Below are 26,745 nucleotides of genomic sequence, written 5' to 3'. Positions count from 1 at the left end.
GCACGAGGGGAGGAGGCACTGGGCTGTGCAGAGCAAAGCTCTGCACGTGTGGGAGCGTGGCCAGTCCTTGTCCTGGCCACCACTGAGCTCTGCTGCAGCCACCTGATGGCTTCTCCTTGGCTTTAACCTCTTACACATGGAGAGGGCTGTGCCAGGAGGCCTTTCCATGCCTTTGCCTGCCTGCAGCAACAGATTCCCCACCTCACTCAGATTTGCTGTCAGAAATGGCTGCATTTGTGTGCTCTTCATCTGCCCTCTTGCATGCCTCTATATCCAAATATCCAAATTAGTGTTGTGCTAGGAAGTCCACCAGACTTCCACAGACCAGAATCACACCCTCAGCACAGTGAACAAAGGGGTTTAAATCAAATCATCAGATTAAAGTGAGACACAAAATTTCCATATAATCCCATTTAGCATGGAATAAAGCCCTTTCCACAAGACAAAGACATGTCCACTCCAATAGACTGTTGCTCAGATATTGCTTTGCTTCCTTGTGAAATAATCCATGGAGGCTTTGCCAAAGACTATTAAGGGAGGATATGTGGTGAGGCCACAATTTTTAGTGCAGGAAAACACTATCAGCAAAACCATCACTCCATCACTCATTTGCTACTGTTCTGAAATATCACCACTATTCCTAGTTCATAAATAATTCCTGATTTTGCACTAAGTTCTATCAAATGGAGTGCAAGAAGTTTCCTAACCAGCCTGCAATGCACGAGAGGCACTTTTATGTACCACTGCTGTCCTGATGCATTTATCTCTTGTGCCTAAAGCAAATTAAATTTCTCCCCTCTCTGCCATACTATGGGTGTTCTCTCTGGAAGCCTCACCTTCAGTACCCAGTTCAAACCCTTTCCCATGCTATATTTCTTCTTGCTCCAAGTGTTTTAGATAAGTAGATCAAGAGTGGGTGTAGAAACAGGGCAGAAATCCAAGGCAGAGTTCCTTATAACAACACAGCTTGACTTGGAAGCAGCTCTTGCCATGAGTGTGCAGTCTCAAAGGGGAAGATCTTAGCAAAAAATAGCTTATCAGCTCACTCAGCTGAGGAAAAATCCCCAATATTTCAGCAATTTCAGCCTATCTGGGGAGTTGTAAAGAACTGCCTTGATGCAACGTGAGCTGGGCTCACGGGGCACCAACCCAGCCACCCCTATGGACTCTCTCCTGTGCTGCTTGGGACAAGGGTTAAGATGTTTCTGGCCAATTAAACCCATCTAACAGCATTTTTCAGTGCATTTTTCAGGCTCTGCTGGGCTCTCTGCCCCAGTCAGGCCCGTGCCCACCAGTGCCAGGTTTCTGTGAGTTGTGTTCAGCCGTTTGCAGAGCTCTTCTCACCATCGGTCCCAGGGTACCTCGGGATCCTTTGGGGCCTTGGTTCCCCTTCGGCCCCTGCTTCCCTGGGGATCCCATCTCTCCAAGCTGCCCCTGGTAGCCTTTGCTGCCCTGCAGAGCAAAGGCACTGACATCAGTGTGGGACAAAACTCCTTCTGCAGGAAAACGTCAGAGACGAGGAACAGGAGGGAAAACCACAGGCTGTGATGTTATCAAGGAGAGATGTTCCTACCTTCTGGCCAGGCTTGCCCTTTTCCCCCTGTTTTCCTGGTTTCCCTTCTGGTCCCTGGAAGGGAAAAAGAAAAAGGCTGTTGGAATGGGAAAGCAAAGGAGTCACATCCCAACCAGCCACTCCCAAGCCATTTCCCTAGCACACGAAACTTGAGAGCATCCTCACCCACACATGGGGGCCAACAAGGAGGCCAGGGAGTTGTGCAGGTCAGATCACAACCCACAGGTGCTACAGATGGAGGAAAGCTCATTGCTTAAAGGTGGAAAGCTCTTTGTGCTCAAATGGCTATGGGGCAGCACAGCTGAAAGGTGATACTGTGATAATGTTGATGATGGTGACTTTGAAATGACATCCTGAAGATAGGTGGGTCATGGAAAACTGTGTCCATCTGTCTCCAAGGGTGCAAAAGAAGGATCTCCAGAAGTGCACCTTCCCAGCCTCTGCTACAGAATGGGCTGAAATGTGGAAAAACATTTATGCTGATTCCCACAAAAGGATTCCTCTGGTTCGCTCCTGAACCAGCAGTGAACCAGTAGGTATCAATACTTGCTAGGCACTAAATTAGGTATTAATATAGGACCCTACCATTGATTCCACAGCACTTCTCCTTATTTTTTACCTTGTGAAAAAAGGCAATGGTTTCATTCTCTGTGCACCTACCACACACAACCTCCTGCACCCAGTGAAACCCCCTCCCACACGCAGAAACCACAATCTACTGATCAGGCTTCTAGAAATGCAGTGGGATGCAAAACTTGAGGTGGGAGCCATGGCAAGCAGAGGCAGGAATGCTGAACTGCTTTCAGAACCCAGTGTGGGTGCAGAACCTGCTGCCCCTCCTCGCACCCACACCACAGGCATGTGCTACCATGAGCAGCTAAATACAGCAGCCTCTCCTTAGGGACCTCAGGGAACTCATTTTTTCCAGTGTTTGACCCTGTTGGCTGCAAGGGAGACAGAATATTTTGAATTTGACAGAAAGAAGCAAGAAGTGTAACTGAAGAAAATAACTCATGCTTTTTGACAATTGTGCCAAACTTTCCAACAGCATCTCCACACCAGCACCACCTCTCTCCCTCTGCTCCCCTCCTCCCAGCTAAGAAGGTATAATTTTCATCATGGTTGGTGTTGCAGTCTCAGCTGAATAAAAGAAACTTTAAAGTGAGACATATCGGGGGGTTTTCACTCTGATCTGAAACATGGGCCTCAGAAGTGCCTGCTCTGAACACAAAGGAGCAATTCAGCCTCATTCCAACCCTAAAGGATTGTGCCAGTTCACTTCCCCAGAGGGAATAGCTCCATTTTACCCAAGTCAAACATTTCGGGAGTCCACCTTGCCAACACCATTAGGCTTCACAAAGCACAGGTCCCTGCAGAGGAGCACATGAGCCTTGTTCTGTGTCTCTTCCATACTGCTCAGGGTTGGTTTTTGTTTTGTTTTTTTTTTTTTTTTTTTTTTTGTGTGTGTGCTATTTTTTGCTGCCACTTTCCCAGAGATCACTTTTGGAGCTGCTTTCCCACAGATGCTGAGCAGCCGTGGCAGATGATGGGTGCCAAGCCTCCAGCATCGCCCACAAGATTTACACTTCTGACAGGAGTACAGAGAATGAAAGCACTGATTTCACTAATGAAAGCATTAGAAATGGCCAGAACCTTCCAGCTCCACAGCAGCTCACTGTGGGACCTGGTACTCAGCACCTGAAGCACAGTAACTCCACAGCCCCTGCTCTGCAGCAGTGCCCTGGCACATTATGGCTTAAATATGTGGAGAGGGAATAGTAGAATCAGTCAAAAAGCTTTACTGTCAAAACAAGATGTGACTGAATAATGAGACAACTGGGGTTTTTAATCAGTTGCATAGTGTTTTTTCCATCAGTCTCCCTGGACTGTCCTTTAAGAGCTTGTGGAAGCACAAGCAGTAGATGCTTCCTGCAGACAGGAGAAAGCCCATTTTAAGCTAGATCTGTTTCTAACCCAGTGATGGCCAAGGCCTTGGTCTGCTCCAACAGAGTAGTTATGCACACTCAGATGTGCTCCTGGAACTGCAGTGCTGTGGCAGCTCATGGAACAAAGATTTCCATGCAAAGGTTCCACCCCCAGGCTGAGAAAGTGTTATATTGTCTGTAAAAAATGCAGATAGCAGGACATTGGTGAGACACACTCTTTATCACTGGGCAGAGCAGGTGGTCCCTGTTCATGACCCTGTGAGGTCATGAGGATCTCACAGCTACTTCAGAAGAGTCTGAGGTAGAGCCTGGCTCCCTCCACCAGGATACATCTCCCATGGGAGTTTCATGACTGAAACTTCTACCCTGCATTGGAAAATGTCTTTGTTTTTCAAGAAGACAAGTTTAGGCTTTAAATTTTCCCATCTGAGAAACAAAACTTCCACGCTGCTCCTAAAATCTGCCAGCATTCAAGTTCCTGCTTGCACTCACCATCACGGAGTACAGATAGAATCATCTGGGAGAGGGTGAACAACAAAAACCAAACCAAACTTTGACAGCCCAAGTCCTGCTCACAAAATTGAGCTCAATCCACAGTGAGACTGTGCTGAGTACAAACAGCTTCTCAGACTTTCTCAGGCCTCCTTCAGCTTGTCTTTTCCCTTGGTGGTGGGTGTGAACAGAGATAGGGGCTCCAACAAACTCCTTGTACCATCTCCCCCTTATGACACATCAGCCTCAGGGAGCAGGGGTGTTCATCTGCTCCAGAAGGTTCTCCTGGGTCCTCCAGATGGGGTGCAGCTCTCTCTCCATTGCTGAAGAAAAAATAACCAACATTGGCAGCATCACCAGCTCCTGTCAGTGCCAGGGAGAGGAGCTGTCACTCACAGGAAGCCATGGAGACCTCGTTCCAAGCCTCCCTTGCTGTTCTTGACTCTCATCCACTGGTTAAAAGCTTGGCTGGCGTAAGAAAATGGGTCAAACCACGCTGGTGACGCCACGGGCAGAGACGTGGCTCAGATTCTGAGTTCCTGAGTCACCTCCTCGAGAGGAATGAGCTCTATCAGTCAGGGACATTTCCCTGCTCTCCCAGCACGCTTTCTAGGACTTTGGCCAGCAAGCTCTGCTGGTGAGTGGGAAGCCTACCATGTGTCTGATTTTCCTGGATATGCTTTCTCCAAATGCACAGGAATTCTGCCCAGATGAATTTAGAGGCAGTTCAGCACTTGTCTGGGGTTCCCAGATATGTGATATCTCTACTTGTGATGATCCAGATGTGGTTGCTGTTGCAATCCCAGATGTTCCCAGGGCAGATATGCAGGGGTTTGCACAGTTCCCAGAAATCACTGCACTGCCCTGCACATTTCACAGGGAAGGAAAAACCCAGCAACAACTTTGGTAGCCTTCAAAAATAGTCCCATCCTTTTTCTCTCTATTCTTCTGACTCATCTGTCCAGGGATAAAAAAAAAAAAATAGGGCCAGAAAAGGAAGAAAAAAGAAAGAAAGGATAAAAATAAAATTCAATGAGATGTTATCTTCATCCAGGCTCTCCCCAAAGTACATTGGGAATGCAGCACCCTTTGGTACCTCTTTTACTGCAGTGTGAAGTTCCTCAGGTTCCTAAGATTTCTTCTCTCTTTAGCAGAGATAGGAGTGAGGGCAGAAGATGTACAAAAGCCTGCACATCAAAATAATGAAATCCAAGCTCCCTTTGCTGGACTCACATCAGTTGGGTCACTGTGCCAAGGCACTGAACACTTGGTGCTTTTGTTCCCAAGGTTTGTACACATTTTGTTGTATGCCTTGGGTTACTGGTTTGCTGAGAAAATATATCTTCTTTCCAAGCTTCTTCCATCAGTGGGGCTATTTTTAAATGGTGATTTCTCTTTATATGCTGCAGTCTTCACTAGAGAAGCATATCAGTACCTCCAGATGATGATGGTATTTGTGACCAGGGACAGTGGAAAGAAGCAGTTTTATTAAGTCACATGCCTTCAGCTATGCCAAAATATCCAAGGAAAGCAAAAAAAAAAAAAAATATAGTCTTAGGTCTAGCATGTTTAAAATTTCATTGTCATCTTCAGTAAGGACACAGATTTACAAGGATTTTTTTTAGTATAGCCTTAGATATTCCCCTAAGGGAAAGAAGAATGGTTTATTTTCCAATGCAAATTGGTTAATTTTTAAAGAAAAAGAAAAAGAGACTTCCAGCTGCTGATGGCCTTGACAGAAAAGTCAGATCTATTGCCCAGCACAACAGCAACGTTTAGTGGGAGCAAATAGATGAGCAGCTCAGCTTTAAATTCTCCAGACATCAACAGTTGAAATCTATGTTCTGACAACAGCATCCAGAAAAACAAAACAAGGAAGTTGAATGAACTGCAGAGAGATATGCCCTGAACAGAGCCAAACAACAAACAGGGCTCAAATCCTGACCCAAACTTCCCCACAGCCAGTGATGCTCTTGCTGCAGGCAGTGGGTCGGGGAAGTGGTAACAGAGATGTGACTCACCATCCTGCTCTGGCTCTTGGCATTCCAGAGGGCAAATGTGTTCCTGCCTTCCTTGCAGCACAGCACAGCACAGGAGGGAAGCTCTCAGGGCACAGAACTGCTGGGAGAGCTTCCCAAAGCTTGCCTCAGGTTGTTTCAGGATTGCTCAGGACTGCTGTGGAGCAGGAGCATATTTTCAAACGATTTTTTTTTTTGTGTGTGTGTGTCGTTGAGTGAAGGTCTGAGGTCACTCCTCCCTCCCAAAAATAAGGCAGGAAGAAACAGAACCACCAGAATACAGCTACTGAGCAAAGGAAAAAAGTGACATAGTGACAGGGAAAAAAAGAAAAGATAGTTTGAGGCACTGGATGTAAAAAGGGCAGGAAAACTAAAAGCAGCAATAAAGGTAGGAAGCATGAACCATAGGATGACCATGCCCATATTGTCCAGGCCCAGCCAGTGAGCTCATTTAAAGGGAAATGAAAAAGCCCCATATAATTTCCTACTGCTCAGCAATGTCTCCATATGAGAACCTCTACTTAATAAACTTTGATGGAGAGAAGCCTCCCCCCATGGAGGACAGTTCACAAACACTCAGGAAATTAGTGGGATTATTTAGGCCGGGCATTTGAAGACATAAATGTTTTGGATTTATAAGAAACACATTTCATAATCACTCTGCCTAGCAGTAGTCTGGAAGGGGAGGAGACAGGGCAGCAGCTCCTGAATGAGTATGGGGAAAGAAGAAAGACTCAACTGTTCTCGAGAAGAAAGACCTGATTGTGCTGTGAGCTTCAGAGGGTTTCACTGGGAGCACTGGGAAGTAATGGGCTCTTGGCCTGCCTGTGGAAACCCGAGTGGAGAGTGCAGGTAGAGCTGGCTGTGCTCAAAGAAACAGCAAACTGGGGAAATCCTATAAAAAGGTCTTGGATGGCAAGGCTGCAGCCAGAGTGGCTGTGACTTTCAGCTGAGCTCCTCGGCTCAAAATGGGAATCCAACCCCAAGCTGTGTATCCTGAACTCTCTGCTTAAGAGCAAACTCTTATCTGCATGCAGCTGTTGCTCTGAAACTTGCTGCTTTCAGTTTTGTGGAGGAGGAGATCTATTTAACTTGATTTTTCTGAGCAGCCACAGTGTAAGGCAGCAAAGAGTCATGCACAGAGCAGTGCTGTGTGCTCTGAGCTGCTCTGGTTCAGTCTGATAGCCCTGAACTGCCACTAATTTGTTGTTTCTGGGATAATCCTTTTTTTCCCCACTCTCTTTGCCTCTCCTTCTTCATCTCTAAGAAAGCACAGGAGACAAGATGCCACTAAAATGCTTGATGGATGAGTGGAAAGTGTAAGAAAAGTGCAAGGCCACATCCCCACTGAGCCTGTGAAGCTTTCATACACAGTGAAACCAAAATACTCCAAAAAATTAGTGCTGGAATCTGACAATGGGAAAGAAAAGAGTAGAGAGAGCACCTGGGCAGCACAGCTCTGACTGACACTCCCCCAAACACTAAGGGTTAATATCTTCCTTTTGAAGGACACAGATGCCCTGGGGTTGTGGAAGAGGAGGGGAATGAAATCCTCTCTTGCAATAAGGAGGGGAATCTTGGAGCAACTGCCCAAAAAGTGTGTCTCCTTCGTCTGAGTCAGGAAAGAAACCGTGCCAAGCCAATGGGATTTATTTCAAATTCTGGCTCATTTTGACTCCTGTTAACTCTAAACTAAGACCAGCTGGGATCAGGCTGCCTTCCCCAGCAGCAGAGCCTGCGAGGGCCAAATGGCCCCTCAGCTGCTGGAGAGCAGCCTCAGTTGCTGCAAGCAGCAGTTCCCTGGGGATTGGGAAAGCTCTGTGATTCCCTGCAGGATGCTCAGGGCTCACAGGCAGCCCTGCTCTGCTCCAAAGGTGTCAGTGGATTTGCTGGGCTGAGTCACAGAGAGCAGAATGGCAAATAAAGGGGGAAAAGTCCCACGCAATATCACCCAAGCAACAAAATCCAGCATGTACCTCTGCATTAAGTGGGTGTTCAGGAAAGGCTGACCATGGGGCCACCAGCACTGACTGTCAAAGCAAGAGGAGAAGCTGATTGCAGCTGTGGGCAGGGGTGCCCAGGGATGCTCACCTTGGGTCTAGGAGGGGAAACAGAGAGACCCAGACCTGCATCTCCACAGAGAAGCATTGCCCTGGCTCTTGGTCTCAAACTCTACAAAACAGAGGTTTTCAGCATATTTCACTGCATTTCTGAGCAACTTTATTCACCTTTGACAAATACCTACTTATGGCTTTCCTGGGTGTTGGTCTGCACGAGCAATGATACTCCAGGGCTGTAACTCAAGGACACACCAAGGCCAAGTGCAAACACCTTCAGTCCTGGAAAATGGGCTCCAGTATAGGAACTGGGCCCCTGATATAGCAGCTACTGGAAAGGACAGGCTGTAGGGCAGGGGGATGGTCTGTTGTGACCCCCTCTGCCACTGACTGACCTCCTGCATCACCCTGGACCCCTTTACTGTCCTGTGCATCTGCTCCTAACACATTATTCAAGGGCAGGATTTGGAGTAACACACTCATTTCCTAAGATTTAGGGTGTGAGGATCTTGCTGGTACCACAGACACACTGCCCTCCCCTGCACAGCCAGCCTGGTGTTCTCCATTCCTTCCTCTGCTCAGTCAGAGGGTGACCCCACACTCCCTAGCTGGGGCATTTTAAGAAATTTCATTCAAGTAATTACTGCACAGACAGCCCATGGTCCAGCGCACAAAAAACAGCTTTTCCAGGAAACAACAGCTCAGTACTTTATCAAAAAAACCCATAAAATTCCTGCATGGAGAGCAGAGATTAAAACCAGAGGTGACTCCAGGATTGTCCTCAGTGTTTTCAGGGAGCTGGATGCCATGGATGTGGTGCTGCCAGCTGTGGCTGAGCTCATGTGCATGCAGAGAATGGCTGGATTCAGCAGCAGCAGAGCGAGGGGCTTTGTTGCAGAAAACCTTTGAATCGTGTTTTCAGTGGCAGGAAACAGAAGAGAACAAAGAGCAAAAACCACTCTGGGACAAATTCTGCTGTAAGTGGTGTTTGGACAGCATTGTACAAGAGCAATGTGTCGGATGAGAAGATGCTCCTGCTCTGCCCTGGCACTGCAGAGCCCAGAGGGCAGCCTGGCATTGCAGCTCTGCCAGCTCAGAGCAGAAGGTCCATCCTGGCCAGCAAGTCATCCTTCCACTTCAGGATTGTAGCCTGGAGATGAGACAGGGACAGAAATGTGGTGGGAAGGCTCCTCAGGACACCATCCAGAGCTGTGTGTGGGGCTGCTGCTGCTCTGGGGAGCGACCACAGCACCGGAGCCAAGAGCCACGAGTTCACTCCACGCTCTGCACTGGGCTGGAGAGTGGCTTGATCTTGTGAGTTCCCTCAAAAAACCCTTCTCAGCTCTCCAGCCCAGCCCAGCCCTGTCAGTCTACCCTCCTGAAGAGCAAATGAAAGGACTTTGGATCTTGTTGCACCAGAGCAAAAGGATTTACAGCCCTTCAAGCTCTTCTGGGCTGATGGTGCACATCTGCATGCCACAACAGGGCCGGCAAAGGCAGCAAGATCTTCTCTGATGTAATTGTTTATGGCAATTCAGAGCACTGGAGTGTCTGGCTCGAAGCTTTCTGAGTCCTGACATAGCTCAAATGACACTGCAGATAGGATTTCAGGTTAAAATTGAAGTGAAAAGAACTCGACTCCCAGTTTTGCTGAACAATGAGGGAATTTCTTGTTTCAGAGCATGTTGTATTTCAGTATTTCCAGGCTCTCCAATTGCTTTCCTGGAACTGTAAACCCCTTGCTATCAGATGTCTGCCGTGTATGGCAACCAGCACATTACACAAACCACAGTGCAGAGCCACAGAGCACAGCTGGAAACCCATCACCTCCCTCCTCCAACTGGCCTGGGCCTTCCTCAGCCACTGCTGCATCTGTCATCCTCCCAGGGAAGGGCTGAAATGCCACATTTGCTGTCACTGCAGAGGAGAAGCAGCAGAGGGAAACACTTTTTGGGGGAAGAGGTTGTTCTCAGGGCAGGTTGTTGGTGGCACATCAGTGACTTCAGCCTCTTTTACCATCCTCTGATGCCATGAGCAGCTCTGATGGGCAGTCAGATCCTTTGTGAGTGCAGGTTACTCTCCAGGGATGTTCTCTGGGTGTTTCAGGCTCTGTGGCACTATTCCCTCACAGCCTTGGAGATGAGGAGATAAATGATCTTTTTATTTTGGCAAACCACACCATGACACTTGCGCTGCTGAGGGATGCCTTGCCAGAGTTCACCAGGCTCTTGTACTTTCCAGTGTCCCCACACAGTGAGGAGAATATCCTTGTTCTGCCTTGCCCATACAAAAGTTCTGGATTTCCAGCCAGTCTCTCTGAATGCAGGTGCCCAAACAGTCCCTGGTGCTCTGCAAGGAGAAGGGATTTTCAGCCTTCTGTTGTTCAAACCAGGGGGCAAATGGCCATGTTCAGAAGAGAGTCAAGGTCAAGTGAAGGCAGTGAGTTTGTGTTAGAAGACAGAAACCTCTGGGAGGAGATAATTCATGGGCGAGCAGCTCAGGAAAGGTGCACATCTCTGGAAATTCCAACTGGATTTCTCTTTTATGGCCAGGGGGACAACTGGCCCATTCCTCCACTGAGCAAGAACTAGAGCTGAAAGGAGCAGTGTGAACTTGGACAAAGTGACCAAAAGATAGAGGATACTCATTTATTTCAGCTCCAGCTGCCTCGAGCCCTGCCAGCCACAGCTGTGAAGCTCATGGACCATCTCAGCTGCCAGGTTTGCTGAAATCCACTGGCGTTGAAACACGTACAAACCACCCCTGGAGACTCGACTGGGGCCTCCCTGCTGCTTTTCGTTTGAGACTCAAAACCACAGTGGAAACTGGTTTGCAGATATGTTAATGCTGGAAATGGCTGAGCCAAGTGAAAGCTAAAGAGCTCTGGAAAACCTTCCTTGAGCACTGAGGGAAGTTTGGTTGTGCTCAGGCAGTCATTGCTATCAGCATCAGGATGAGCCTCTGGAAAATGAAGCCTTGCTCAGGAAAGCCAGATGTGCCTGTGCTGAGCCCACTGATCACCAGGTGAGTGTCTCTCTTCTGCAGGACCCAAAAGGGCAGCACAGACCCTCTGTGCTTCCTCCAGCTTTCCAAGTTGCTTTGGGGTACATCTGCCATCTCCAGGGAGCTCCAGGACTGCAGAGCCTCCAATCTCCTACCATCCTTCACACTGGCCTGCTGCCACATTAGGTGTGAGCTGGTGGTGCCAAATTCCCCAGCTCCTCTACCTGCTCTGCCAGCACCAGCCTCTGCTGCAGCCAGGATACACAAATCAGGCTGAAAATGTACCAGCAGTGAAGTCAGATCCTTTCAGAGCAATCTGGCACCTCATTTCCTACATCTGTCACAAGGACACTTGATAGTGAAGTGTCACATTCCTGTAGACATAAGCAAAATAAAGATTAAGACTAAACATTTCCTTGGCATTAACGACAAACCTTCAGGACATGGTGTGGCTGCAGAACCCTGTGATGAAAAGGGGTTTTTCCAGAGGTTGTTGCTGTCCATGGAGAGCATATCCCTGTGGGTGCTCCCTCTGGAGTAACACAGGGACAAGCCAAGGTTTAGGAGAACCTTTTATGTGTCCACAATTGCAGGTGGGCATCAGATTCCTCAAACTAACTTCCAGAAGCAGAAGATGAGCTTCACAGCCCCAAATGGAGCTAGAGTTTGTTGGCACAGGTAACTGCACAGATCCTTGTGTGTGCATCTCTCCTAAGGGCACAGAAGCATCAACACCTTCCCTGTGCCCTTTGTAGCTGAGCAGGATATCCCAACAAATACTGGAGCTGAGGAAAAGCCCAGGAAAGCATCACTGGATCCTGGCAGGATTGCGGTGAAGCACAGATGCCAGGAGAGGCCAAATGGAGATGCAATAGCCAAAGATGAAGTTCTTACCACCATCTAAAGTGATTATTGGACAGCAGGACACTGTCACATCAGAAGTGTTAGAACCATTCACAACAGGGTGGTGTGGAATCACTCAGTTCCTGCACATCCAACCCCAAAACGCTCCCTCTCCCTCCAATCCAAGCACCTTCAACACCTTCCCCAACCAACTTCTATGCCAGCAAACAAATCCTAGACATGAGTTTGTCACCTTGATATCTGCCCTTGGGTGAACAACTTTCACAACTTCCCCATGACAGATTTTTTGTTATCTTAGTCCAGCAGCCTTAAAGACTTCTGTGCATTGTGCAGTTTGTGGTGGCTTTTGCAGCATGTCCTCCAGGGCATGGCTTGGCTGGATATTCCAGCTTCTGACCCTCAGAGGGCTTGCAGTTATCTCCATCTGAGCTGTAAACCTTATCTTGACTGAAATCTAAGGAAGATCCCACTGATATTTCTACTCCCCATGGGAATGTAGAATGAAATTCTCAGTAATGGAAGAGGAAAATAATTTGTGCTTCTGTCAGAGGAATTCCATATTTAAATGACCTCAGTGAGCACAGGAGGAACACCAGGCTGTGTATTAGGTAACAGTGTCTGGCAGGGCAGGCAGCACTATCTGGAGACTGTGTAGGTCTGAAAGTCTGCCTGAGCTTAGGCACAAGGAAATACAAAGAAGTATATTAAAATAGTAGATGGAAATATAGCACTTTGCAGTAAAAAAAAAAAAAAAAAAACAAACCGAAAGGGAGTGATTATGAGCAGGAATCTTGGCTCTATTGACTGTTTTTTTTTTTTTTTAATAAAACAGAAAACACCATCATGTTCCCAGGGACATGCTGGCAAACAGCAGGGACAGAGTCTGACAGAATCTGTATTTTATACTTTATAACTTAATATGGCTTTTGCATGATTTTAGTATTTTTATTGGTTCTTAAAACATACACAATATAAACACGTGAAGCAGCCAGAAGTACAGCACAGCACATGGAGGGCCACTGTCCAGCTGTGCCAGCCTGCAGCTGGGAAGGAGCTGGGCTGTTGGGGACCACCCTTGCCTGTGGCATGATCCCAATCCTGAAAGGGCTCCCTGTTGGGGACAGGGGCCTGTGGCCAAGGGTGGCCTTATTTGGGGCAGGACTACGGGCTTCTTCTGCACATTTATGGTGCTGCACTACAGCATTAAGCCAATGTTTCCACTTTCTAGTTGAGTCAGTGCTCAAATCCCAACCTCAGCCCAAAAATAACATAAATCCATCTCTTTTTGCTGCTTCCATCCCCTCACACCCTTCTCCCTGCCCTCCTTTTAGCCAGCCACAACAGCACCAAGAGGAAAATCAACGTTTCACCACAGAGCATCCACCCAGGGCTCGGCAGTACCTGCTGGCCCTGCTGCTTCACACCCAGCCCAGGCTGGGAGTTCAGAGCTGCCTTTACACTTGGGCTTCTTGTTCCTTCTCCATGGATGTGTGGGGTTGGAGCTGGTGTGTTCCCCAGCTGCATGAGGGGTAAGGCCACAGGGAGCAGTGCATCCCACCGAGCTGGGCTGCCCCTCTGCTCTGTGAGCCTTGCAAAGCCATCACTGCTGGTAACTCTGATCCAAGACAACAATCACAATGAATAAACCATGTCAGCAACCTGACAAACTCCACATCTCAAGCAGAAAGGCCTGACTTGCAGAGCAGCCCACTGGGGCACTGGGCAGAGCCTTCTTTCACCTGGCACTGCCCTGCTTCCTCTCATCTCAGAGCCAGAATCAAACTTTTTCTTTCTACAGCACCAAGATCAGACCTCTAAAACCCAGACATGCCCAGGATATTCATTGAGAATTCATGACTCATATCCTGCTGATTTCTTCTAGTTGTTTTCTATATTTAATGGGGAAATCCTAGAAGGGAAGAGCAGAAGCAAGCAAGTAACCATCAGAGAAGGCACAAGGTGGCCAATTCCAAGCTCCTGGCCCAAGGCAGATGTAGATGTGGCAACCAGGGAAAAATCAGCCCCTCTCAGTCCTCTGGACCTCCCCCTCTAACACATCTTACAGAGGTGTGGGAGGGAGGCACATCCCTCATTTCTCAAAGCCTGTGGCAGGTCAGATTCCCATTCTCAAGTGTGAATCCTAGCTGAAAAACCAAACCCTCTCCTGGACATATTTTGTCATGAAAAACAACACACTTTACCATAATGTTTAGGACAAGTTACATCTCAGGGGAGCTCCTGCCCTGAGCAGTGGCCTGGGTCACAAACCCATCAGAGCAGGAGCCCCGGGGTGCCCAGGGCTGGTTCACAGACTCACTCGGACACCTGGGATGCCGGGATATCCAGGAGCTCCTTCCTTCCCCTTCAGCCCTTCACTGCCCTTCTCTCCTTTCTCTCCTTCTGGGCCTTGCTCTCCTTTGTCTCCCTGTGGAAGAGAGGAGGGTGGGAGGTTTTCATACCCACACAACACGTGGGTCACTCTGCAAAGGTCCCTGCGAGGGAAAACCCCACCACATAATTAATATTTCAGGAGTCTGAGAGGAAAAGAGCCTGCAAGAAAAGGGATGAATGAGGATGAGTCATAATACACTTGACATTTAAAAAAAGGAGCAAACCCAGGTTTCTTTTCTTTAAAATCTCTTGGCTGAAGGAGAAAGAACTCCCCCATTACACAGAGTAACCTGAACCCCTTTGCTTCTCCTGAACCTCCCACGTGAATGAGGCAGGCAGACAAGATGTGAAAGTCTCCCTTGCCTCATCCAGAAGCCCGGAGCTTGGGATACTGAAAGAATTTTAATGGGATGGGTTTGTCTGGAACAGCTGCTCAGCTCCTGCTGCCAAACAGAAATCAGCCCAGGGCTCCAATAAACACTCTGTGAAACTGTGTCACTGTGCCCTGTAAAGCATCCATGGCCTGAGCAGTGGGTATGCTGTCAAATCACTGCTCTGGCAATTGCAGAATCACAGAATCAAAGAGTCATTTGGGTTGGAAAAGATGTTTAAGATGAATTAATCCAAACTTCAACCCAGCACTGACAAGGCCACCACTGAACCATGTCCCCAAGTGCCACTTATAGGGACAGTGACTCCACCACTTCCTGTTATAATGCCTATTTCTTTCAGTGGAGAAATTTTCCCAATACCCATTTAAAGCTCCCCTAGTGAAACCAGTCGTTGAAATTTATGAAAAAATCTGGCAGATAATAAAATTTCAGCATTTGGCAAGATCAACCAACTGGAACACAGACCAGAAATATAATAATAGAAGTGTAAGAAGTAAATGTATAGCTGCTTTTTGTTTATCAAAATAAATAAAATATTGTAAATATTTTGTATTATTCATTACTACCACTCAAAATTATAGGGAGACAATGATAAAGGGCAGTTTTATACTGAGAGCAACATGTGCAGCCAAGCAGCCTTGAACTGAACCATTTTCCTCTTGCACCTGTGTTGGGAGAGCTCAACAAGATCCCATCTGGTTAAAGAGCACAGACACATCTGCTGAAGTGTCCAGAGACACATTTGGGGTGGAAAGAGCTGGTTTGGTTCAAGAGCTCCTGGGCACAGCCAGCAGTGCAAGGGAATACAGAAGCCTTGATTGTCCTCAAGGAAGAGATTTTTGGTCCAACATTCAGAGATAAGCAGAAGTAGAGACACATGGTGAATAGTTTAACTAGAAAGAAGCAATAAAGTGCATTGTTGTGGGATGGGCTGCTCTTTCTTTCCATGGAACAAAATTGTTGGCCTGTTTGGAAAGGCTGGCTGTGCAGGACAGGAATCAGAGCCCTGTTCCAAAGGCAAGGTAGCAAACTCCCAGCAGTGAGAGACAGAGCAAACCCTGAGTGAGATCCTGGGGCTCTGCCAAGGGAAGGAGATCTGGTTTCTTTACTCTCTAACATTGTTCTGGTCAGTGGTGCAGGGGAGAGTGATGGACAATCCTTGATTTCCCTTGCCAGGCCCAGGAATTCCTGATTAGCTGGAAATTTGATCTGTAAAAACTCAAATAAAACAGACAAATTGTTGGAAACCAGATTTTGAAGAACTTGACCTTTTTGGAGATCTGATCAGATGCCAAAAAACGTGGGCAGAGGAGTGAAACAGGAGGGGTTTGTTATGTGTGCTCGCAGAAAAAAATCCTTAGAGACTGCAGGGCAAAGGTTTATTCCAGAGAGGACCCAATAATCCCCTCATCCTCACCCTGGCTCTGGGAATCACAGGGATCTGAGTGCACAGAGGTGAGTGTGAGAGCTGCAGCTCCATGGAGTGAGGCTTACCTTGATCCCATCTGGCCCAAGCTGCCCGCTGTCCCCTTCCAGCCCAGGCTCTCCCTGTGGACAGAACAAACACCATGAGGCTGTGCCTAAATGTGCTTTCCCCAGCAGTGATGGGAGCCCAGCCCTGCACTCTAACATGTCCTATCTCATATCCTGATGCTGAACAAGGAGCAGGAGCAGGAATTCAGCCTCCTGCTCTACTCTGAGCCACAGTTTCTCCTCCATGGGCCCACTGTGGGAAAAGGAGCTCAGTCAGAATTCATTTAACCTGGGCCTTCCTCCTCCAGCTCCAACAACTGACCTCAGTCCTGGGAAGGGACAGAGCCCCTGCCAGCCTCAATCCATGCATTCATCCCCCTGCCATGCCCACACAGTGTGTGCAGTGTTTCCCTGCTGAGCTGCCTCTGCTCCAGCCTGCACAGCCCCTGGCAAACAGGAGGGGTCTGTTCCCCCCTGTGCTCCCACACTGCCCCTTTCACACTCACTGGGGCATCTCAGGGCTCACAGACACTGCAGGGCCTGGGCTGAAGGGCTCTGTGGGGAAGTAACAGGGGCAGGTCTCAAATCTCTGCTGATCACAGTGACTCTGAGATAGGTACAAGACTCTTTTCCCAGCCTGGCTGTTGAAGAAGGAGTCAGTATTCTTCTGTTCTCGTTCTCAAGGTTGTTCATTGTTTCTTATCTATAAAATTCTTCCTCCTGGCCCGCTGAGGTCTGTCTGGAAGGTCAGGCAGAGGCACACTGGTTGTCTTTTTATACTAAAAACTACATGTACACAATTACAATAACTTCCCAATACCTATCACCTGTGTTAGACAGTGAGTTTCTACTCTAAACCAATCTAAAAATGCCAACATCACCCAGAAGATGGAGGCTAGGAAGAAGAAGGAAAAAGGACAAGGCACACCCAAATTCTTCCATCTTGGGACCCAGAGCCCCCATTCTAAAAACCTCAAAAATCTATTTTTCACCCTGTGATAAATTCACTATCATTCTACTTAAATTTTCATGGTTTGTAAATCCTCATATAAGGTTGGTAATTTTTTCCGTGGGTCAAGATCAAAGGCACAGGGGTCTTGGGCTCTGTGCCAGGGTCTCTGAGCCCCTGGGCAGGGGCTCCAGTCCTCCAGGGCAGCCAGAGGAATTTCCTGGGTTCTGACAGGCTGGGATGCAGAGAACAGGGTCAGCCTGTCCAGGCTGTGGGACAGCAAGGACAGAACCCCTGAGGAACTGATGAGGCTCAGAAAGTGGCCATACTCACTCTTTGGCCAATGAGACCTTGCTCTCCAGGGATCCCCAGCTGGCCAGGATCACCCTAAAAGGAAGGAAGCACAGACAGGGACACAAGCTGTTTACTGACACCAAGGAGTGAAATACTTCCCATTGCACTTCTAATTTTGTCTCTTTCTTTCCTTCTCCCACACAAACACCTTCAGCTGAGGTTTCAAAGGGGCTTCAAAGGCCCAGCACAGCCAAGAAGGACACATCTCAGAGGCTCTGTTGCAATGATGCAAAGATGGACAGGACAGGGGTCCCAGAGGGTCTGAGCTGCCTGAAGCTGCATTTTCTGGCATGGCCCTTCACAGACAAGCAGCAGGATGGGTGCAGTGTGGTGTGGGGGCAGACATGACCAGAGAGAGGGAGGACAAAACCCAACAGCTCTTTTAGACCCAGTTCCAGAAGAACCAGAATCTTTGATGGCAGTTAAATGAGTGAACAGAAGGAGCTGGCAAACAAATGGATCTTGCCAATGTGGCACTGGGGTAGGATGGCCACAGGGCAGCTCTCTCCCAGGTGTGCCCATCCAAGCAACCTGCTCTGCATGGAAGAGAGCTCTGGAAATGCAGAGCATTCAAGGGAATGTTTGAGATATCCATAAACCATAAATTCCATAACCATAATATCCATAAATTCAAGGGAAAAAGGTTTGAAGTAGCCATAAACCATAAATTCCATAACCATAATAACCCTAAATTCCATAACCATAATATCCATAAGTTCAAGGGAAAAGGGTTTGAGATATCCATAAACCTCATCCCCCAGCAAACTGCTCTGCACAGACCAGTCTTGGTCCAGCTCCTTCCAGCTTGGAGAAGGAGCAGGACAGGACCCTCACTCCACAGCTTCCCAGCAAGGCCAGCAGGTCAGGGGGTGTCTGTGCAAATCATCATGTCCTGCTCCAGGGAGGGCCAGCCAGGAGCACTGGAGCTGAAACACTCCTGCAGTGTCAGGATGCCAAAAGCACGGTAGCTCCAGTGAAGTGTCAGAAGATTTGCCAAGGAAAACATGGCAAAGGATGGGAGGGAAGAGCAGCACAGAGGAAATTGCATTTAATCCCCACATAGAGTTTGTTCAAAAGCTCTGCTCACACGAGCAAATGTTCAGACCAAGTGGGTTAGGATGAAATAAAACCCCCTCTGAGCTGCCCAGCACTGGGATTTTACTCAAACAAAGAGATGGCTTTTATGTGGACAAGAAGGTGCATTCATGGTCTGCAGCAGGGCACCCTTCCCCCTTAACCATCAGAGGAGTTCAGTCCCCAGAGAGCTGAGCCTTGGAAACTGTGGCAGGACCTTGTCTGAGGGTATTTTTAAGTCTGAGACCTTCCTGAGACCCTTCTGGTTTTGAATTAGAGGCTGCCTGGATCTCTGAGTCTCAAGGACTCCTCTCTCCATTGAGATTTTGGATCTGCAAAGAGCTGAGCTTCATTTCCCAGGCCCTTCACAGCTCTTGAGGCACGAGATCCCTGGGATGGGGCTTCTCCCCAGCACTGACTGCCTCTCCCTCAGAATGGGGCTCAGGAATTTGTAAAAATGGCTAAAAATAACCCAGTTTTAGGTTTTTTAAACTTTATCTTTTATTGAATGCACTATCTGCTTTGGCTGCTGCAGGGTAAACCTGCAATGTCACTCAGTCCTTCAGGAACAGAAGTTGCCATTTGTCTCCCCAGTCTGACAGAGAAACCACACTCAGGGTTTTTCTTACCTTCATGCCAGGTTCACCTGCAGGACCAGGTTGTCCCATTGAGCCTGGCGGTCCCTGGGAACAAAAAAAAAAAAGCCCAACAAGATAATGAAAAAACCCATTGTAACAAAGCAGAAAGCAAGATCAAAGACATAACTCCTTTAGCAGAGCTCTCCTGGGACAGCCAAGCCCTGGTTGCAATGCAATCACCTCCCTGGAGCTGGCTCGGGGTCCAGAGCATCAAAGAGGCCCCTGGTGCCTGGGAGGGCTCTGAGCAGCTCTCACACCTCCCCTCTCCCCAGCCTCCTCTGCCAAGCACCTTCCTCTGCTCCTTGCAATCCCTCTGCTCTCTAAGGTTTGCAACCCCAGCAGGGAGCAGCACTGGAACCAGCTGGGATGGAAGGGAAAAGGTCCAGAATTGGGTTTGGAAGCTTTTTGCAAGGGTCCAGCAGGCTGGGCTGGTACAGGGGGTAACAGGAATGTGCTCTTGCTCCTGCTCCCTGCAGCTCCACTCTCCATTCCCACCTGTGTGAGCACATCCTCTGCACCAACAGGCTCTTTCTGATGAGGGACAAGCTGCCCCACATCTTCCAGCTGAGCCTTTGCCCCCCTTCCCAGAGAGGCAGGGGCACCATGGTGCTGCTGCTAAAGGGAGCTGAGGGCAGCAAGGTGACACTGAGCCCTCCAGCACAAATTTTGGCCAGATTAGCCTTGACATCCATCAGCCAGCTGTCTCTGGCTGTGCAGGGCCAGCAAATCTCCAAAGGCCAACACCTGGGCTCAGACCAGCAATCCACAGCCCAGGTTGGACTGGCTGAGAGAAAGTTTCTCCCTCTTGTGTGAGCACAGACTCTGGTAGAGGGGTTTGGCACCCCTCAGAGACCCAAAAATGAGTGCTTGGCCTGGAAAAAGATAGGAATTAAGATAGAAAGATGGAAGATGTGAGAATGACCTTGCAAACTGTTCTCACTGAGTCCAGCTCCATGTGCAGCCCCTGACAGTGGGGTCACAGTCATTCACTATCTTTAGTACCAAGATCTGTTGGGAGCTTTCATCTTTGTACATTTGCTCCTACCTCTGAGAAGCATGGGGAATGAGAGTCTGTAAAACCACCCCAAAGATGGGACAGTAAAGCTTCTCTTTAAAGGATTTGAGTGGTTTATTTACTTATGATATTTGCATTCCAGACAACAATCTCCCTTCTCTTTACAGTTGGGAATAAAGGAAAAAAGAGCACATAGTCAAGGGAGCTACCCAGGGAATAAAGCCAGTTCCTGGCTTGCTGAAGTGGATTCAAGCAGAGGAGGGAGCAGGGTGTGTGTTGGGTTTGTGAACAAACGCTCGTGTCACGCAATGAGAAAATTCAAGCTCCAATGAAAGCAAAAATCCTGCTTTGGTTTCTCCAGAGGTGCCAGTGCAGAGAAAGGCTCCTGGAAGAGTTACAGATTTGAATGAAGGTCTGTACTTTCTTGGTTGGCAGCATCCAGAGTGGCTCAGCAGCAGCTTTCCAGCTCCCCAGTGTGGTTTACCATGCTGAGAGCTCACTCCATCCACTCCAGCAGCCATGAGAATGGAAACTTTCATGACTCACACACTTTGCATAGACTGCATTCAAAGCCACCTCCACGTCTGTGCTACAGCTCAGGACCTACAGAGAGGAGCTGTGCAAGGGGCACTGGCACACGTGATAAAAGAGCCAAGACTATATTATTTTAAGAGTAGTAAAATAAAGCCAAAAGTGTGGGGGAGTTGGGGGAACCATGGAGGCATCCCCTGCGCTCCTTTGGGGCAGTGTTTGGCAGCTGCTGGTTGGTTTTGGTGTGTTTGTGTCAGTGCTTCATGGCAACCCCAGCCCAGCAGCACTGTCAGCAGCAAAGGCGGCTCTGAGCTTCCTGCTGGGGCTGCCTTGGCCTCTGCTGGGGCTGCCTTGGCCATCTGGGCAAACCTCTGTGTGTCAGCAACAGCACCAGGGAGAGGGAAGGACTGGCACTCACTCTGATTTGTGCTTGTATTGGCTCCCTGGCTCTGCACCTTGGTGCAAAAGTTGGTCCCTGCCGTGGTCACCTTTGAAATGCATCTTCTGTTGGGAAGATGGGTCTGCACTTCCAGCAGCTGGGTGTCTGTGGACTGTGGTGGAAAGGGTGCTAAAATTCCTGATTTCACTGTTTGTTTTGGAAGCTGAGTGTCAGATTTCAGGGAAATCCTTCCTGCTCATTCCACAGTGTAGGTGTGGAGGGAAGCTCCCCTGCACGGTCACTCCTCCCTCAGTCCTGCACTCCTGAGGGAAGGGGAAAGCAAACAAAGCTCAGACCTACCTTCTGCCCCATTTCTCCCAAAGGCCCAGGTGGCCCCTGTGGTCCTTGGGGACCCTGCAAAAGAGAGACACAAGGCTCTTTTCACACAATTGTTTTCACTTCTGAAGGGCCATCACTTCCATGGTCTGTAAGGTAAGACTCCAGTTCCCTCCCACATCTCAGAGGAGTTCTCACTGTGCAAGATTTGGTAGAGGGATGGAGAGGCCAGCAGTGGGTGTGCAAAGAGCTCAGAAGACCTTCCTCTTCCTGGCTCCCATCTAAAACAACTGCAGTGGCTAATCTGCAAGTGTCTGGTTTACTCTCTCCCTTCACAGTCCAGCACTGCTGGCCCTCCTTGAGGTCTGTCTGTCCCCAGTGACTCCCCCAAAGCTGTGGGCTCAGTTCTGACACCATCAGCCTCCCTCCTGCTCCTGCTTCCACTCCAACTCCTCCTGTTACATCTGACCCTGTCCCAGACCCAACCTTGCCCTTCTTTCCTACCTTCCCTTCCAAAACCCACCCCAGGCTGTATCCTACACTCTCCCTGGTAGATCCATGGCTCCCTTTGGCTTTCCAGGAGTCTGACCTTGTCTTTCCTTCTGGCTCCTAGGACTCTAGCCAAGTCTTTCACATCTCTGACCATGCTGGAGTTGGCAAGGACAGAGAAGCTGGGAATGGGATAAGTGGTGGGAAGAGACAGAGAAAGAAATGAAGTGTCTGTGTGCAAGGAAAGACAGATGGAGAGAGAGTGATAAGACACTTGCCGGGTCTCCTGGAGCCCCTTTTGCTCCTGGAGGTCCAGAAGGTCCTTGGATACCCTAGAAAATGAAAAACACCAGGGTCAGCTCCAACCCAGCAGCAATCCTTCACATTTCTCAGCAGAAATTGCACCTCAAAAGTGCTCCAGTGACAGGAAGGGAGAGGTGGCCCTGCAAGTGTGAGATAGGGTCCAGATTCTTCCACCTGGACCAGGACTCAAAACTTAAGGACTTGAGGTTGTGAAAGGAAGCAGGAGGGATGGACACTTACTGGGAAGCCGCGTGCTCCAGTCTCCCCAGTCTCCCCCATCTTGCCCTGTGAACACACAGTTACAGCAGTTATCACCTGGGGATGTGCTCACACACCTGAGGTGCTCTGAGGACACGTGGCTGTCCCCAGGGCTGGCAGCTGTGGCTCTCACAGAGGACATACCTGCAGCCCATCAGGGCCCACCCTGCCTGGCTCCCCTGCTCGGCCCTGCAAAACAAAGAGACAAAAGCAATCCAGGAGGAGCATAAGCTGTTGGTGATGCTCTTCTGCCCCAGCCCATCTCCTCTCGCATTTTTATGCATCAAATTTCCCTTCCAGTTCCCTGCAGCTTTTGAGAGGCCAAATACCTGGGATGATGCCCCAAGGAACACCCAACCAGCTGGGAGTGTGGGCAAAGGCCCCGATACCAATGCTGGATAGATTTCACTCTGGTTGTAAGAGACTCATCCCTGCTGGTTGATCCTCATGGAGCAATTGAACATCCCTGTTCCTGGGGAAGGATGTGACCTTGATCCTGCCCAGAGCATTTCACAGCAGAGCTGGGAGCAGCCTTGGCACTCACCTTGGCACCTCGCGGCCCTGGCTCACCCACGGGGCCATCAGGCCCTCTGGCACCCTAGGAGGAGGCAAAAGAGAGGCAAAAATAAGAACACAGAGGATATGGCTCACTGGAAAATCCAGCTGTCACTTTAGCCTTGGCCACCAGGACAGTCCATGAGATCAATCCTGGCTTAGCCAATTTATACCTGCTTGGGTTGAGCACAGCAGCTCAGAGCCCAGGACTAAAAGGATTCTTTCTGTGTTTTGTTGCCTCATTTCTCACTGTTACCAGCACACAGCACTTTTTATTCCTGTTAAACCAACTACCAACCACTAACCCAAGCCAGAGGAGAAAAGCAGGCCAGGAACAGCCTTATTTTCAGACAATGGTTACATGACAACAGTTTTGCAGTGCACAGACAAACTTGCAGTTCCAGCCTTATTGACAGCAAACCTTTTCCTTCCTAGAAACGTTGCTTTTCCAACACCTTTGCCTTTAACCCTTGCCACACCACACTGCCACATGGTCACAGTGGTGGTATAGAGGTACAACAACCCCCACTGTGCAGTACCTTCACATTGGGCCCCAAATTCCTCCCAAAGAGAAAGGTGTATTTGCTGGCAGCAGAACTCCAAGCCCTCAGCTACAGCTGAGTGATATTTAAAGATCTGGCTGCTGTTAAGGACCAGGCAGTGCATATGGAGGTGGGGAAGGTCTGGTGCCATGCCTGGCCTCTGCTCCTGGGTGTGTGAGTGTGAGGTGGGCACAGGGGCTTTGGGAGGTGTGTGGGACACACACCCTGCTGCAAATGAGCAGGTGTGAGTAGCTAAAATTAAACAGTTCATGGGACAGCTTGGGCATCACTGAGGAAGGGGCATCCTTGTTCTTTTAGAGGGTTCCAAGTGAGGAGAGCCCTGGGAAGAGGGTAAGGATATGATCAGAGAATCACAGAAAAAATGGTTTGGGTTGAAAGGGACTTTAAAGACCATCTGTCTTTCAAGAGAAGCTGAACACACAACCTTCTGCACCATTTGACCCCCAGAGACCAGTGTGTAACACAGACAGAGAATAAAGAGCCACAGTGAAAGAAAATAAGAGTTAAAAAAGGGTGTATGAAGAGACTCTGTGAACAGACATCATGTTCATAATCAGTTCATGAGCTCAGTTAGGACTCTTAGGCACTACTGCAGTATAAATAATAAATAAAAGCACAGAGCAGTGCTAGGACGTAGTGGTAAGAGGAATTCTGAGAGCTGGCCAATGCAGAAAGGGAAAACAGGAGCCAATGTGCTTAATCGGGATGCAAAGCCAGTGCCAAAAGTAATAACAGGGCTAGGGAGCCAGTGTGTTAGAAAAGCAACTCCAGGATGACAGGCAAAGAGAGAGACTCACAAAGAAAAGCAGTGTACAGCAGAAATGTATAGGAACCCCAGCCAAATTATTACAGCAGACAAACATTGTCAATATAAAATAATGCAAAAACTCCTACTGAGCTTGGCAAAGCCCTGTGCTGCTCAGAGGAGCAGAGACTGAATAACCAAGAGCCTATATTGCACTGCCAGTATGGCCCAGCTCTGAAGAATGCTCAGCCTGGCCCCCAGGACAGACAGACAGACAGACAGACAGACAGTGGGCTGTGCCCCAGATGGGACCCTCACAACCAAAGGGGTGTTTCACAGCTGGGGCTGTGCTGCACAAATGTCACAGCACCTCTCACCAGCCCAGCACCCCAAGTGCTGTGGCTCATGCTGGGCCCTAGATCAGAGAGCAGTAAAGACCAAAAGTTTTATTAATCCACGTCCCTATAAACCTCAAAGCACAATGACAAAGACCAGAAGGTCACTTAAAAGCTGGGTAAATGACAGCAGGAGTCAGACAGCCCTGTTACTTGGGGTGGTGGAAGAGCAGGGCCTGGAGGCACCTTGGAGCTGCCTGGGGTGATGGGACACCCAGCAAACACCCAGAGGAAGGGAGGTGGCACCATGGGTGTGATGCTGGCACTCTGGGAAAGCACCCTCAACAAACAAATGCTCATCCTCCCTGGCAAACAAACTGTTCCCCTCTTCTTTGAGCAGCCAGTTGGATATTTTGTGCAATTATTGCATCTCTACTGTCTGAGAGGATGTGGTGAGCTGCCAGTGAAGCAGGGGGAGGATATGCAGAGGGCAAAGATTCCTTAGCTCAGGCCTGGAAGAGGGAAGAGGAAGCAAGAGGGACATGGAAATTACAGTGATGACCCAGGTTAGAGTTGGGAAGGGAACTGGAATGAGTCTGGCCTCTCCAGACCCATCTTCTGTAGCCTGTCCTGCCCTGTCCAGCCCCTTTGCCAGTGCAGGGGCTGCTCTGAGCCAGGAGGAGTTGGTTGGGTGCCCTCAGTGGTGGCTGTGGCTCTCACCAGGGCTGGCTGGGGAGGTTTTTACAGGATCCTCATCTCTTCCAGCAGAGCCCTGTCAGCAGCATGGCAGGATCTGCCAGGCCAATCTCCCTTCACAGCTGTCACCTGCCTGATCCCTCCACAGCACCTCTCATTGGCATCTGACCTGGAGAAGGAGAAAGGGACACTCTGTTCTCAAATGCATGTGGCAGCTTCATCTTCTCCAGCTTCCTGGGCTGAAACCTGGGTTAAAGGCTTCCCCTAATCCACCCTGACAGGAAAAGCTACATTTAGTCAATTAGTTAAATTTTTAAAACTCTCTTTTACTGACAACACTGGTTAGAGATGAGTGAGTGAGGTCCTGGCAGCTCTCCAAGGAGCATCCCAGAGCCAAGAGCCTCAAGGCTCCTCAGAGGACCTCAAAGTGCCTTCCCCCTGCAGACCTGGCAGCCTGGCCTTGCAGGCAGGGCTGAGCACAGCCCCTGGGCTCCCCTGGGACCCTCAGTGCAGGCCAGGCCAGCATTTCAGCATTTCCCTGTGCTGAGCCACACCAAGCAGTGCTATCAGAAACCCCAGGCTAAGCAAGGGGTTCCCACATGGCTGGAGGTGACAGCTCACAAAGGCAGGCAGGGGAACCCAGCTCCAGGCTTTGTCCAGGTGAGGCAATGGGGATATATCTGCTGCTGAAGCAGACAATGCTCCTGCAGAACTCAGCAAGGTGTTTCTGCAGAGCAGTGCTGCATTTCCTGCTGTTAAACACCTACTCAGAGCTCAGACAGACAGTGACCAGCCTCTCTACAGCAGCATGGAGCAGCAGGCAGTAGCTCCTTTCCAGAAACCCAAAGCTCCTTCCTTACCCAGTTATCCAAATATTGATATTTTGCTATCACAGCCTGGCCAAACAAAAAAGCAAGCAGATGCCTTGAGTGAGGCCAAAGGGAGACATCCCTGGCCATGGATCTGGAAAAGAGCTTTTCCTCAAACACTTCTAAGGCTTTCTCAGTCAACCAGAAAGATCCCTGGAAGCAGAACAATACCCTCCACTTCTCCATGAACAACAACCCAGCTGGGCTTGGAAAGACAAATATTTTCAGGTTTGCTTAGATAACACCACTTTACAAATCCCTGGCATTTATAAATTCCTGCAGTTGGTGATGCTGGAAGTCATTGGGTCCATGTGGCAGAGGCAGCAATTCCTTCCCTCTGGCATGGAGCAGCAAAGGGCCTGGAGTGCAGGTGTGCTCCCCTTATCTTGGATTTACAGGAGTGGATGAATGAACGGCACAGTGGAAAAGAGAAATGGGCTTTGGGAT

General features: G+C 49.0%; 1 protein-coding gene across 3 annotated transcripts in view; it reads right to left on the bottom strand.

Moving 5' to 3' along the window:
* Positions 1-26,745, bottom strand: part of COL27A1 (collagen type XXVII alpha 1 chain) — a 143,236-nt gene that overhangs the window by 21,098 nt on the left and 95,393 nt on the right. For all 3 annotated transcript variants that reach the window (XM_036393982.1, XM_036393983.1, XM_036393984.1), the window contains 11 exons: positions 23,080-23,133; positions 22,680-22,724; positions 22,518-22,562; positions 22,253-22,306; positions 21,510-21,563; positions 19,216-19,269; positions 17,492-17,545; positions 16,231-16,284; positions 14,271-14,378; positions 1,574-1,627; positions 1,345-1,452 (listed from right to left, as the gene is read on the bottom strand). In XM_036393982.1, the coding sequence (XP_036249875.1) occupies positions 1,345-1,452; positions 1,574-1,627; positions 14,271-14,378; positions 16,231-16,284; positions 17,492-17,545; positions 19,216-19,269; positions 21,510-21,563; positions 22,253-22,306; positions 22,518-22,562; positions 22,680-22,724; positions 23,080-23,133 (684 nt within the window). The remainder of the gene's footprint in view (positions 1-1,344; positions 1,453-1,573; positions 1,628-14,270; positions 14,379-16,230; positions 16,285-17,491; positions 17,546-19,215; positions 19,270-21,509; positions 21,564-22,252; positions 22,307-22,517; positions 22,563-22,679; positions 22,725-23,079; positions 23,134-26,745) is intronic.

The sequence above is a fragment of the Molothrus ater genome, chromosome 20 (genome assembly GCF_012460135.2).
Source record: "Molothrus ater isolate BHLD 08-10-18 breed brown headed cowbird chromosome 20, BPBGC_Mater_1.1, whole genome shotgun sequence".
Classification (NCBI taxonomy): domain Eukaryota; kingdom Metazoa; phylum Chordata; class Aves; order Passeriformes; family Icteridae; genus Molothrus; species Molothrus ater.
The sequence above is the reverse complement of the archived record's forward strand: the minus strand, read 5'-3'. Positions and strand labels throughout refer to the sequence as shown.